General features: G+C 42.0%; 3 protein-coding genes across 6 annotated transcripts in view; all 3 read left to right on the top strand.

Moving 5' to 3' along the window:
* The first annotated feature begins 377 nt into the window (after positions 1–377).
* On the top strand, positions 378–2865 carry col8a1a (collagen, type VIII, alpha 1a). 2 transcript variants are annotated; one of them, XM_031869499.1, is made up of 2 exons: positions 378–675; positions 929–2865. In XM_031869499.1, the coding sequence occupies exons 1-2, from the start codon at positions 387–389 to the stop codon at positions 2863–2865; spliced, it is 2226 nt and encodes a 741-aa protein (XP_031725359.1). In that variant the 5' UTR covers positions 378–386. The 2 variants fall into 2 exon arrangements, with proteins under 2 accessions (XP_031725359.1, XP_031725358.1); XM_031869498.1 differs by having other exon boundaries at positions 387–639.
* A 2563-nt stretch (positions 2866–5428) lies between these two features.
* jagn1a (jagunal homolog 1a) lies at positions 5429–7375 on the top strand. The gene is made up of 3 exons (XM_031869557.1): positions 5429–5499; positions 6272–6372; positions 6489–7375. The coding sequence occupies exons 2-3, from the start codon at positions 6284–6286 to the stop codon at positions 6949–6951; spliced, it is 552 nt and encodes a 183-aa protein (XP_031725417.1). The 5' UTR covers positions 5429–5499; positions 6272–6283; the 3' UTR covers positions 6952–7375.
* Positions 7376–7627: 252 nt separating this feature from the next.
* Positions 7628–10940, top strand: part of tfg (trafficking from ER to golgi regulator) — a 10446-nt gene continuing 7133 nt past the window's right edge. For 2 of the 3 annotated variants that reach the window (XM_031869529.1, XM_031869530.1), the window contains exons 1-2: positions 9603–9786; positions 10030–10113. In XM_031869529.1, coding sequence (XP_031725389.1) covers positions 9603–9786; positions 10030–10113 — 268 coding nt within the window. Of the gene's footprint in view, positions 7759–9572; positions 9787–10029; positions 10114–10940 lie in introns of those variants that run through there. The other variant, XM_031869528.1, reaches the window with a different exon arrangement.

Below are 10940 nucleotides of genomic sequence, written 5' to 3' on the forward strand. Positions count from 1 at the left end.
AGAAATGGCAACTTTGGCTAATTACAAATGGCCCATTTATTACAAAATAAAGCAGACAAAAACTTTCTCTTTCTTGTCTGCCTATGCCAATATTACATAGGTGACACTCTAAAAAAAACATTTTTTGCAACTGACTGAAAACACTGATAACGAGACCACTGTGTAGCTCAAATGTATATCCAGCAGAGGGAGACAGAGCGTGACGTCCCACAGCTGCATTTTGCTAATGAGATTGTCCACTTGTCACATAAACTTGAAGGTTCATCATATCTCATGAAATGCTAAACTGCTACCGTACCAATATTTGATCTACTTACTAATATACAGGATTTAAAAACAGATCTGGTCATATCTGGTCCTCTCTACCTTCCATACAGGCCTTGGCCATGCTTCCCCTTCCTGTCCCCCTGTTCCTGACCCTGTTACAGCTTGCGGTACTCACTTATGTGAGTTCTGGGGCATACTACGGACACAAGCAACACCCTCAGCAATACCAGCCGATACAGCACCACCAACACATGGGCAATGAAGGCTTTCCCCAACAACAGTACCTTGGCAAAGAGGTACCCTATATGCAGTATCCCCACTACAGGAAGGAGCTACCCCAGATGCCTATGCACAAGGGCAAAGAAAACCCTCGTAAAGGAGGCGGCTATAATGGTGGCCAAGACAAAGGTGAGAAAGTCAACATTTTCAACAATCAGTAACCAACAATCTTTCGTGAACATATATTCACATCTTGAACACAAGGGCTCAATGATTTCATTTTCATTTTAAATGGCATATAGTATGTTCTTTTTCTTCAAGAACCAAAGAAGGAATATTAAAGGGAAGTACCCAACCAAGTATCGTTTACATGTGCGTGTGTGCTCGATTGATAATCAAAATGTTGGCTGTAGTTTCTGGCTGAATATCTATCTCCTCACAGGTCAGACAATCCCGAGTGGGGCTGAGGGAATTCCCCAAGGAGAACAAGGCCCAGCTGGGCCACCAGGACCAGAGGGACCTGCAGGACCTCCTGGACCCCCAGGGAATGGGCAGCCTGGACCTGCGGGACGACCGGGATCTCTTGGTCCACCAGGAGGGCCTGGAGTGGGAAAACCAGGTTTGCCAGGACTGCAAGGGAAGCCAGGAGGAAATGGTGAGGCTGGACCACGAGGAGAAATGGGCCCTGGGGGTAAAGAAGGGCCAGCTGGGCAGCCAGGGCCTCAGGGTCCCCCAGGACCACCTGGGCTGCCAGGAATAGGTAAACCAGGGGTACAGGGATTACCAGGTCAACCAGGGTCCAAAGGAGAGCCAGGTCACAAAGGTCTGCCAGGACTACCGGGATTACCTGGACCCAAAGGCGATAAAGGAATGGGGATACCAGGACAACCTGGTCACAAAGGGCTCCCAGGATCCCCAGGACCTGCTGGCCCACGAGGGCTTCCTGGTTTTGGAAAACCTGGCTTGAATGGGGCACCAGGGCCACAAGGACCACCAGGACAGAAAGGACATCCTGGAGAGCTAGGACCAGCTGGGCCATCTGGTGAAGGAGGACAGCCTGGCCCACCAGGTATACCTGGTCAAGGAAAGCCAGGTCAAAATGGCCTGCCAGGACAGCCAGGCATGCCAGGTGGGAAAGGTCATCCAGGACCACCAGGTTTGCCAGGAAAGCCAGGGCTTCCTGGTTTTGGCAAACCAGGACTTCCAGGACCAAAGGGTGATAAAGGTATGGGTGGGTCACCTGGACTTCCTGGACCAAAAGGAGATAAGGGCCACGGAGGACTGCCTGGTATGCTTGGACCAAATGGACCAAATGGTCCACCAGGTCCCCCAGGCCCTATGGGAACCCCAGGAGGTTTAGGCACACCTGGTCCTAAAGGAGACTGTGGAGAAGGAGGACCTAAAGGGCTAGATGGAGCCCAGGGTGACCCTGGTGCCTCTGGGATACCTGGTAACAATGGTCTGCCTGGAGAGCCTGGAGAGCCAGGACCAAGAGGTCCACAAGGACCGAGTGGTGGAAAAGGAGACGGTGGACATAAAGGTCTACCTGGTAACCCTGGTTCACCAGGACTTCCCGGGCCAAAAGGACAAGGTGGATTACCTGGTGAGGTCGGTCCGCAAGGTCCTAAAGGAATCCCTGGAATGGATGGCACAGCTGGACCATTTGGGCCTCCTGGTTTTCCTGGGCCAAAAGGAGATAACGGTCTACCAGGTCAACCAGGCATTGCAGGTGAGGGGAATCCAGGGTTTCCTGGACCCATAGGACCCCCAGGGAAAGGGGGCTCACCAGGAACCCCTGGACAACCAGGTAGGCCTGGCCTTCCTGGACCACCAGGCCCACCTGGACTGTCTGGTCCGTCTCCCGAGATGGCAGGAGTGCTCTCTGAGATGGGTCCTGAACTAGATGGTGTTAAGGCTGCTGGCTATGGTAAGAAGGGCAAGTATGGAGACAATGGGGCTGAAGTAATGGGTGCCAGTGGATTGGAAATGCCAGCATTCACAGCAGTAATAACAACTCCCTTTCCACCTGTGGGCACTGCAGTCATCTTTGACAAGCTCTTGTACAATGGTCGCCAAAACTACAACCCTGAGACAGGAATCTTCACATGTGACATGCCTGGCATTTATTATTTTGTATACCACGTTCATTGCAAAGGAGCTAATGTGTGGGTGGCTTTGATGAGGAACAATGAGCCAGTGATGTATACATATGATGAATACAAAAAGGGATTCCTCGATCAAGCATCAGGGAGTGCAGTACTACCACTTCAACCTGGGGACACTGTGTATATTCAACTGCCCTCAGATCAGGCCTCAGGACTTTATGCTGGGCAGTATGTGCACTCCTCCTTTTCTGGGTATTTGTTATATCCGATGTAAAACCACAAACTGCAGGGGCAGAGAGGCTTCAGTTAGAAGAAAGTGGGAGCATATTTTTTGTATAATATAAAACATGATCAGAAATCAACTTAGACTGAGCAGTCTTTGTAATGTAAAGTCAACAAATGATTGATCTTGTCAGCTGTGATGAGAGGTGAGGGAAAACCGGAAGTATGTTGGGCTGTATGTACAGCAGCTTTTATACTTTATAGCCTTATAGTTGCTGCTAGTTGCTGATTGGGAGAGCAAATGTGTTTTCTAACAGCTTTGTCGATGTAAAAGCATGTATAAAAAAGCATTGAAAGAACACCTCAAAGGTGGCCTCAGATGTATTTTCATGCCAAAAATCTATAAGAGGGCAATTTATACAAACATATAAAGAAAAACATGTGAAGTGTATGCCAAAGTAGATGAAACCAACCGTACAATTCTGGTTGCACAAAGGCACATTTTGTCCCTGCACCTCCTCAAAACTGGCAGCTACCCCATGCAGCAAAGAATGTGAAATACGGTAGATAATGATGAAGGCATATTCATTTTGATAAGAAATTTATATTTTTTGCATGCATGCGTTTGTATGAATACAGTTTCTGTTCCTCGATTGATAGTGGCAAGCATGTAGAATGACCTCTTAAGAATGGCAATGCATTGGAAGCTATTTATTAAAACGGTTTGTACATGTCTAGAAGTTAACACATTTCTGGTTGTGTAACCTACAATTACTAAATCTCTCAAGCTCCTACGCTGATAACCAAAAAATTATAAAATTTACAAAATACAGTGTGGGAGAAACCTAAATGACTTTACAAGGCCTTATGTATACAAGGGTCAACTGTTATTGGTGGTGAACTATTATAGGGCAATTAATGTGCTCACTTGTAAGAGCACAAAAGATTAGAGGGTCTGAATTAAATAATAACACACATGATATTTGTTGCTCACTGACAATTGCTCCCATGAGTGAGATTCAAAGAGTAAGAATGTAATATTAATTGTATGTTTTAATGTTTGCTTATAGGTTTATCGGAGTGCAGAGGTCAAACAAACACACCATACTGCCCTGAAGTATGAAAACTACACCATACACATAAAGGTCCACACTAAACAGCATCTCTGAGTCACCAACTAAACCATAGCGTTGGCATAAGTGTCACGTAGTGAATATCATAAAGCACAGCCTCTGCCTGTGGACTTATACAGTTGTAACTACAATATAATACTCAACAGGGATTAAAGAGTGTTTTTGTCAAATATTCTAATGACTGAATGAATATAATGACTCTGCATTTAGCGTCATTTCAAAGCAAGAAAGTTTTTTAGAAACAAATTCAAATTAAATGTATTCTTACTTACTCTTCTTAATCTAAAATTCAACCGATTATATTCTGTAACTGTTTTGTAGGCTTAATACATTTTTTGTTGTAATGGCAGTATAATTATTCATAGGGTGTCTTATTTGGAAAACAAATTGCGAATTGTTCTTTGGAAATGAAACATATTAACAGTAGCACCTGGTCATTCTTGTTTTGAAGCGAGAAAAGCAATTTAAGTTCCACAGCATCCTTCGTGAGCTTCATTTATTATGTTTTGCATGGATTGAATGTCGCTGCAATTCATAATCACAGTAATGTCAATAATTTATTATTTTATGTGCTGATGGCTGATCACCTGCAATGACAAGGACATAAAGCATGACAACCTTTAAATAAATGTATATTTTTCCTTTTAACTATGGTGCTAATATTGTCGTTGTAACCAAGGATTCTATGTCTTGATGTTTCACGTTTGTTATTATTGTTCATGTTGTTTTTTTCTAAATAAAAATTGTTAAAAAACACATACATATATTGTTGACATCTATATTTCTAAGCTCTTAGAAAGCAAAAAAAATAAATTCGACTGAAGCTGATATATCAACTAAAAACGGTGTGGTTGAAACCGCATTGGGGCATCATTCATGAGAAATTGTAAGAAAGACCAAATACTAAAAAAATATCATACCTGTCCTGGTTGACGCTTTAAGTCAGATCTTCTGTTAAAGTTACCTGGTTGGTCGATGACGTATTAATCTGCAGAGAGCTGGATGGATACCAGCAACATTAGGACATAAGGTATACATAAAGATACAAGACAATGCAACATGCAGACACTAGATGCTTTGTCTGGCAGCTTTAAAACGTTAGCTCTATGTCGACTGGATTGATTAGTAAGGCCATATCAAGGACAAAATATGTTCTTATACACCAGTTATGTTGGTAACTTGATCCATGAATCCTGATAAGGTTATGTTATCATTCATAAAGTAATAGCTCAGTTTAAATACATGGAAAGTCATCGTTTTTGCCAATCAATTTTCTGGAGAAGCACTGTAAAAGATGCCCACGTTACTTGGGTCATTGTCTTTTCCAGCTCCCTTTATCTCTCTCAGGAGCAAAGCTGGATAAACAGTGAACAGGGCGTCATGGTTGCAGCTGCCTGCGTGTTGTGTGAACAGATGCTGATGCTGCGGTGGGAGGGCTTTCAGTGGGCTACAGGTTGTGCGCATGCGCAGACCGGTTTGAAACATCTGTCACATCTTTTGTTGGTACATATTCAAACAAGGAGCTCAGCCAAACGTTACGGAAATACGCAGCGGTAAGTGTTGTTAGCTGTAGCAATTGTACATGGTGTCACACTCTACTGTAATTGCTAACAACAAAACGATGCCAGCTGCAACGTACAGTACGTAACTATATCTGTTTATATGTAATGCTGAATGAGGTTAGCTAGCAACAGCAGCTAGCGCGCTAGCCTGCTGCAAATCGGTGCAACTAATCTCCCTGAAATTACTCATTTTCAATTCAGATAGTCGGCAGCACTGCTTGGAAACGGGATTAGACAACAGCCTGACTTATTTTGCTTGAGTTCAAGTCATTATTCACTTTATTTTCTCTCCCCTCCGATGGCATATTTTTGTGTTCTTACCATCGATTCTCATTCTGTATTATAAAAAGTGTCAAATGTTATGTTATGTTATGTTAATGTTATGTCTAGAGCTGAAACAAATAGGCTCGTTGAATAGTCAATTGATCAATTTAAACAAAGAAATTGGCAACTATTTTGATTATTGGTTAATTGTTAATTGGTTAATTGTTTTCAAGCAAAAAGTCCAAACATTACATAGTTTCAGCTTCCAGTTGTGAGGATTGCTCATGTTATGAAACATAAACCGTAAATGAAATATCGTTGCATTTATTTGGGTTTCGGATTGCTGCCAAACAAGACATTAGAAGACATCACCTTGGGGTTTAAGAAATTGTTTTGGGCATTTTTCACTATTTCCAAATAATGTCGATAATAGGTAGTTGTAGCCCTTGTTGTGTCATTTTTGGGCTTCTGAAATAGGATTTTTGTTTTGTATAAGTAGGTTTCCCTCACCATGACATCCCGCGTCGGTCTCAGAGCTGCTGGTACTAATGGAAGTGACTTCAAACTAAGAGAGAGGGTGGCCCCGCAATACCAAATGTGGCAAGTATAGCTTTTACTGTTTATTCATGAAATTGGTCGATAAATATGAATGTAATCTCTGAATAGCAACAACAGTGATCGTTAACACACCTTGTTTATCTTTATCTGTTTTATAGTTCTGCCCTGAAGTCTGAGGTGCGTAAGTTAAACCTGGTCCACCTTCTCCTCTGGCTGCTGGTGGCAGCACAGGTGACTGTCAGCCACTTCGACCTGGTGTCACATGACACAGTGTCCATGCCGTACCAGTGGGAGTACCCCTACCTGCTCAGCCTCCTCCCTCTGCTCTGCAGCAGCCTGTCACTGCCAAAGAACAATATCAGTTACCTGGTCTTGTCCATGATCAGCGCAGGGCTGTTCTCTATAGCGCCTCTCATTTATGGTGGAATGGAGATGTTTCCTGTAGCCCAGCAGCTCTACCGCCATGGAAAGGCCTACCGCTTTATTTTCGGCTTCTCCGCAGTGACTGTTATGTACCTCATCATGGTGGTTGCTGTTCAAGTGCATGCCTGGCAGTTATATTACATGAAAAAACTGTTAGACTCATGGTTCGAGACCACTCAGGAAAAGAAGAAGAAATAATGGAGTGAAGAAAGCTGTGACTGGGCAAAACTGTGTTTTTATCTTAATTTATTCATAAGATCTTATTTATGTCTATTTATTCAGTCACCATTATCATGTAACATTATACCTTAGACACCAGTGTTTTCTGACACAAATATACAATAGAGTGAGATGTACAATGTATGCAGGAACCTGGATTTTCTGTCATTATTATTTATTTAAAGTGGATGAAAAGTGTTGAGCACACACATGGCTTCAAAGCAACATCCATGCATACAAATGGTATTCAATCATCTTTATTCCCTCTTCATCATTGAGCCTGGACTGAATCTTTTCTACAAACAGAGAAATAAGTCATTGAGGACAAATACTGTCTCCTTCATTTAAGCCTACCTCTCACAATATGTTTTTATCAGAATGCATGTAAGCCATTAAAAAGAAAAGTGGTGATCAAAATAGCCTCTTGTACTGTTATGTTTTCAGGTATTCCCATTCAGCATCAGAAAGCCAGCTCATTACTCGTGTGCACATTAATAAAACATGCATTGTAAACAAATAAAATGCAATTATTGCTCTTGAATATCATATATTTGATGTTTGATCATCTTCACAATTAGGTGAGTCAGTCACAACCGGTCACAACGCACTTTGTTCCAGATGGTATGCGTCTGCGCACAATGAATGCCACGTACTGGTTGACGTTAACAGTCTCGGAGGACACTTCCTGATGCTGGCAACCGGGTCTAGCTAGGCTAGCTAACATATTGGATTTTCACGGTTTGGGGAAACCTGTGAAACACAGCGTGGTCAAGTCGTCTAATTCAGGTCAGATACTTTCTTTTGTTGGGGTCCAGGCACATATCAGTTAATGGTTTAGTTTGAACTACACAGCAGTTGCTGTCCGCTCACTGTTAGAGTGGTGGCTAAGTGGTTAGCTTGTTAGCTAGCAACTAATCTTGCTACGCAGGGAGCTAACGCTACACTAGCTCGCCCCAAACAGGTGTCGAGGAAGATTCATAGGAAGTTACTCACAAAAATATCGGATACCAATCTATTCTTACTTTAAGAAAGACGAAATTCTTACACTACTGTGTTAAGAAGGCTGGTTTATCTTACGTTAGCTAGCCCTGAACGTTAAAGTAACGGTAGCGTTAACAGTGACACAGGAAACCGGTTTAGCTTTTTTGCCTCTACAGTGAAATTAAGCCAAGCTACTTTTATTCAAATACATGGAACTATATAATGCGAGATTACCTATAATATTGCTTTTAACTGTGAATTCATAGTTTATATTGTCACAATTGACAGGGCAATAACGAAACGGCCTAGCTAACGTTAGCATTCACTAGATAAGCTAGCTGGCAATGGACTACTGACAGATGACTCTGCGAATGAGCGTGTTTTTAAAACAGCGCTATCTAGACTACAATGACATTTTAAACGTCTAATTCTGATGTACCAACGGTTTCACCAACTACGTATATGTTGCCAATCTCAGTAGAAATCAGATTGTTGTTATCCCCATTTAACTTAGCAACTTAGCTAGCTAACTGTATGCTAAACGTTAGCTACCACACAATCCCTAGCATCCAGCCAATTATTCATCTGGGCTAGGACAGTCAAAGCCGGAGCATTTCTGGAATTCATTTCATAATTGTTTATTGTCCAACCTAGAACACGAACAGGTGACGTCATAGTTAATGTTGACTACTCACGATCAATGTGAGACGTTAATGTATCACACACCACTTGAATAACTAAATGTATGGAAGTGACAGCTACACAGCAGATCTAGGATACCTAACACAATCTTAGAGTTTCACTTGTCTTGCATAATAATTTACCACATTATATTTCCCTGAAAGATCTACTAATCACAGTTGAAAGCTCTGATTATCTTATCAACTGCTTGCTATTTTGTGTCGAAGTCTGTAATGTCACGGAGTTGCCTTTGCCACCTCACAGGGTGATGCTTGACCCTTAGACTGCAGTTCAAGGGACACTGTGATATGACTGCATAGTCTTGATTGTATTAGACAATAACAGGTATAAACATCCTTTTGCAAACACATCAGTACCTTGCAGGTAGATGGCCTCATAGTTGAAGACTGAGGGAGACTTTTAAATCAAAAGATAGATTACTAAAGAGAAGCTCTCTCAATACGGCTCAGTTACAATAAAGAGGAGCTGCTAATTTGATCATTATTAATGTAACAAGACAACCACATTTTAATCATAAATAATTTCCTGTGACCTACTGACTTACACAGACACAGTGTATTATCTAAGGCTTCACTTTGACTATAATGATACATATATATTTGAATGTGGTTTTATTTATTGCCTGAAGACATTTTCTATTTCCGAAGATGGATGTGTATATAATTAAGTAAATAATTGAGATCTGTCAATGCTGAGCAGAGGCATTTGCCTTGTCTGTTGCCTTGATGCTGTTGATGCCTGAAGTTATGTGACCTACTTTACAATTTTAAGAATGTAACTTTTCAAATTTAGTTAAATTCAGCTGTTGATAATTTGTCATACTCAAATAGGCACTATTTAGCATTGAGAGAAAGAGAAGGAAAGCTAGAACAGATGTGGTTTGTTTTTAAAACTACCTTTCCTCTGACCCCGTTAAGTGGTGGGAGCAGAAGAGGTCAGACAGCACCATGAACGGCCAGCTGGACCTGAGCGGGAAGCTGATCATCAAAGCCCAGTTGGGCGACGACATCAGACGCATCCCGATCCATAACGAAGACATTACTTATGATGAGCTAGTGCTGATGATGCAGCGAGTCTTCAGGGGGAAGCTGCAGAGTAACGACGAGGTTGCCATCAAATACAAGGATGAAGGTAAGTCAGGACGTGGACCCTTTGTTCTAATTGGTCTCAAGGGTAAGACAGTGAGTTTTCCTGAGGGCAGCTTATTTATTATGAACTAGTATAGGGTTTATGATACGAATATACTTATTACTTTACCAGGTCACTTAACCATGTAAGGCCGATGTTTCTTTCTTGGTGTTCTAACATATTTTCTGTGGTAAACATCATTTCCTTTACTGTGACTCATCTGGTCTCTCTCTTACCTTTTTCTAGATGATGACCTCATTACCATCTTTGACAGCTCTGACCTCTCCTTCGCCATCCAGTGCAGTAGAATACTCAAACTGACTTTGTTTGGTAAGATATCGAATGCATTTCCTTTCCGTCGCCCCTTCATAGACATACAAAGCCATGCTGTGTGCGAATGTTGCTTTGAATCCCAACTTCAAAACCTGTAGATGTCTTAAATCATGTGATCATCACGATAAACTGTAAACCAAGATGATTCACTTCAGCTGTTACAGTGTTCAGTCACTGGAGGGCAGGCCAGTTTATGTTTCACAAAAGAAACCCCAGCTGTACTCTGTCTACACTCTCGGCTGACTAATTTGGGGTGGAATTTCTGCGTGTTTCTAAGCGCCGCTTCAGCAAACAAACACAGTGACAGTCAGTAGATGAATGTATTCACAAAATCCCAGTGTGTCAGTTCTACTGGTTCCTAAGCTTAATCTTTAATATGTACCAGCCCAACTGAATCCACAGTCATTGAGTAGGCCATTGAAGAATTGAGAACATTTCCAGAGCAACAGGCTCACCCTAACAAATCTTTTCAATATATGCCTATATGAGGCCATGTACACCGCACAATCTAAATCTGTAAATCTCAAAACACACTGATGATGTCTCCTGGCAGGCCATTTCTACAATGACTCTGTTTCTTGTTAATGTTATTAATTTAAAGGCGGGACTATGTCCCTGTGTTTGGCAGTTGGATAGTCTAAATTGTGTTCCTTCCTGCCAAGAAATAAAGTTGCGGGAGACCTTAACCAGTTTGGGAATATAGGCCTAAATAGAAGTCAAACTTTGAGATATTGAGTCTACAGAATTTTGCTATCAGCTGTTGGGGGGGGGGGGGGGGGGAGAGAAAAACACACACACCAAAACCCCCACAAGACATGCTTCTT

The sequence above is a fragment of the Anarrhichthys ocellatus genome, unplaced genomic scaffold (genome assembly GCF_004355925.1).
Source record: "Anarrhichthys ocellatus isolate YVR2014 unplaced genomic scaffold, GSC_Weel_1.0 scaffold47, whole genome shotgun sequence".
Classification (NCBI taxonomy): Eukaryota; Metazoa; Chordata; class Actinopteri; order Perciformes; family Anarhichadidae; genus Anarrhichthys; species Anarrhichthys ocellatus.

Bases quoted from the DNA above. Each gene is read 5' to 3' on its own strand.
- col8a1a (XM_031869499.1), top strand. From the start codon at position 387: ATGCTTCCCCTTCCTGTCCCCCTGTTCCTGACCCTGTTACAGCTTGCG. The intron at 676-928 runs GTGAGAAAGTCA...ATCTCCTCACAG, and splicing joins TAATGGTGGCCAAGACAAAG to GTCAGACAATCCCGAGTGGG.
- jagn1a (XM_031869557.1), top strand. From the start codon at position 6,284: ATGACATCCCGCGTCGGTCTCAGAGCTGCTGGTACTAATGGAAGTGAC. The intron at 6,373-6,488 runs GCAAGTATAGCT...TCTGTTTTATAG, and splicing joins GCCCCGCAATACCAAATGTG to TTCTGCCCTGAAGTCTGAGG.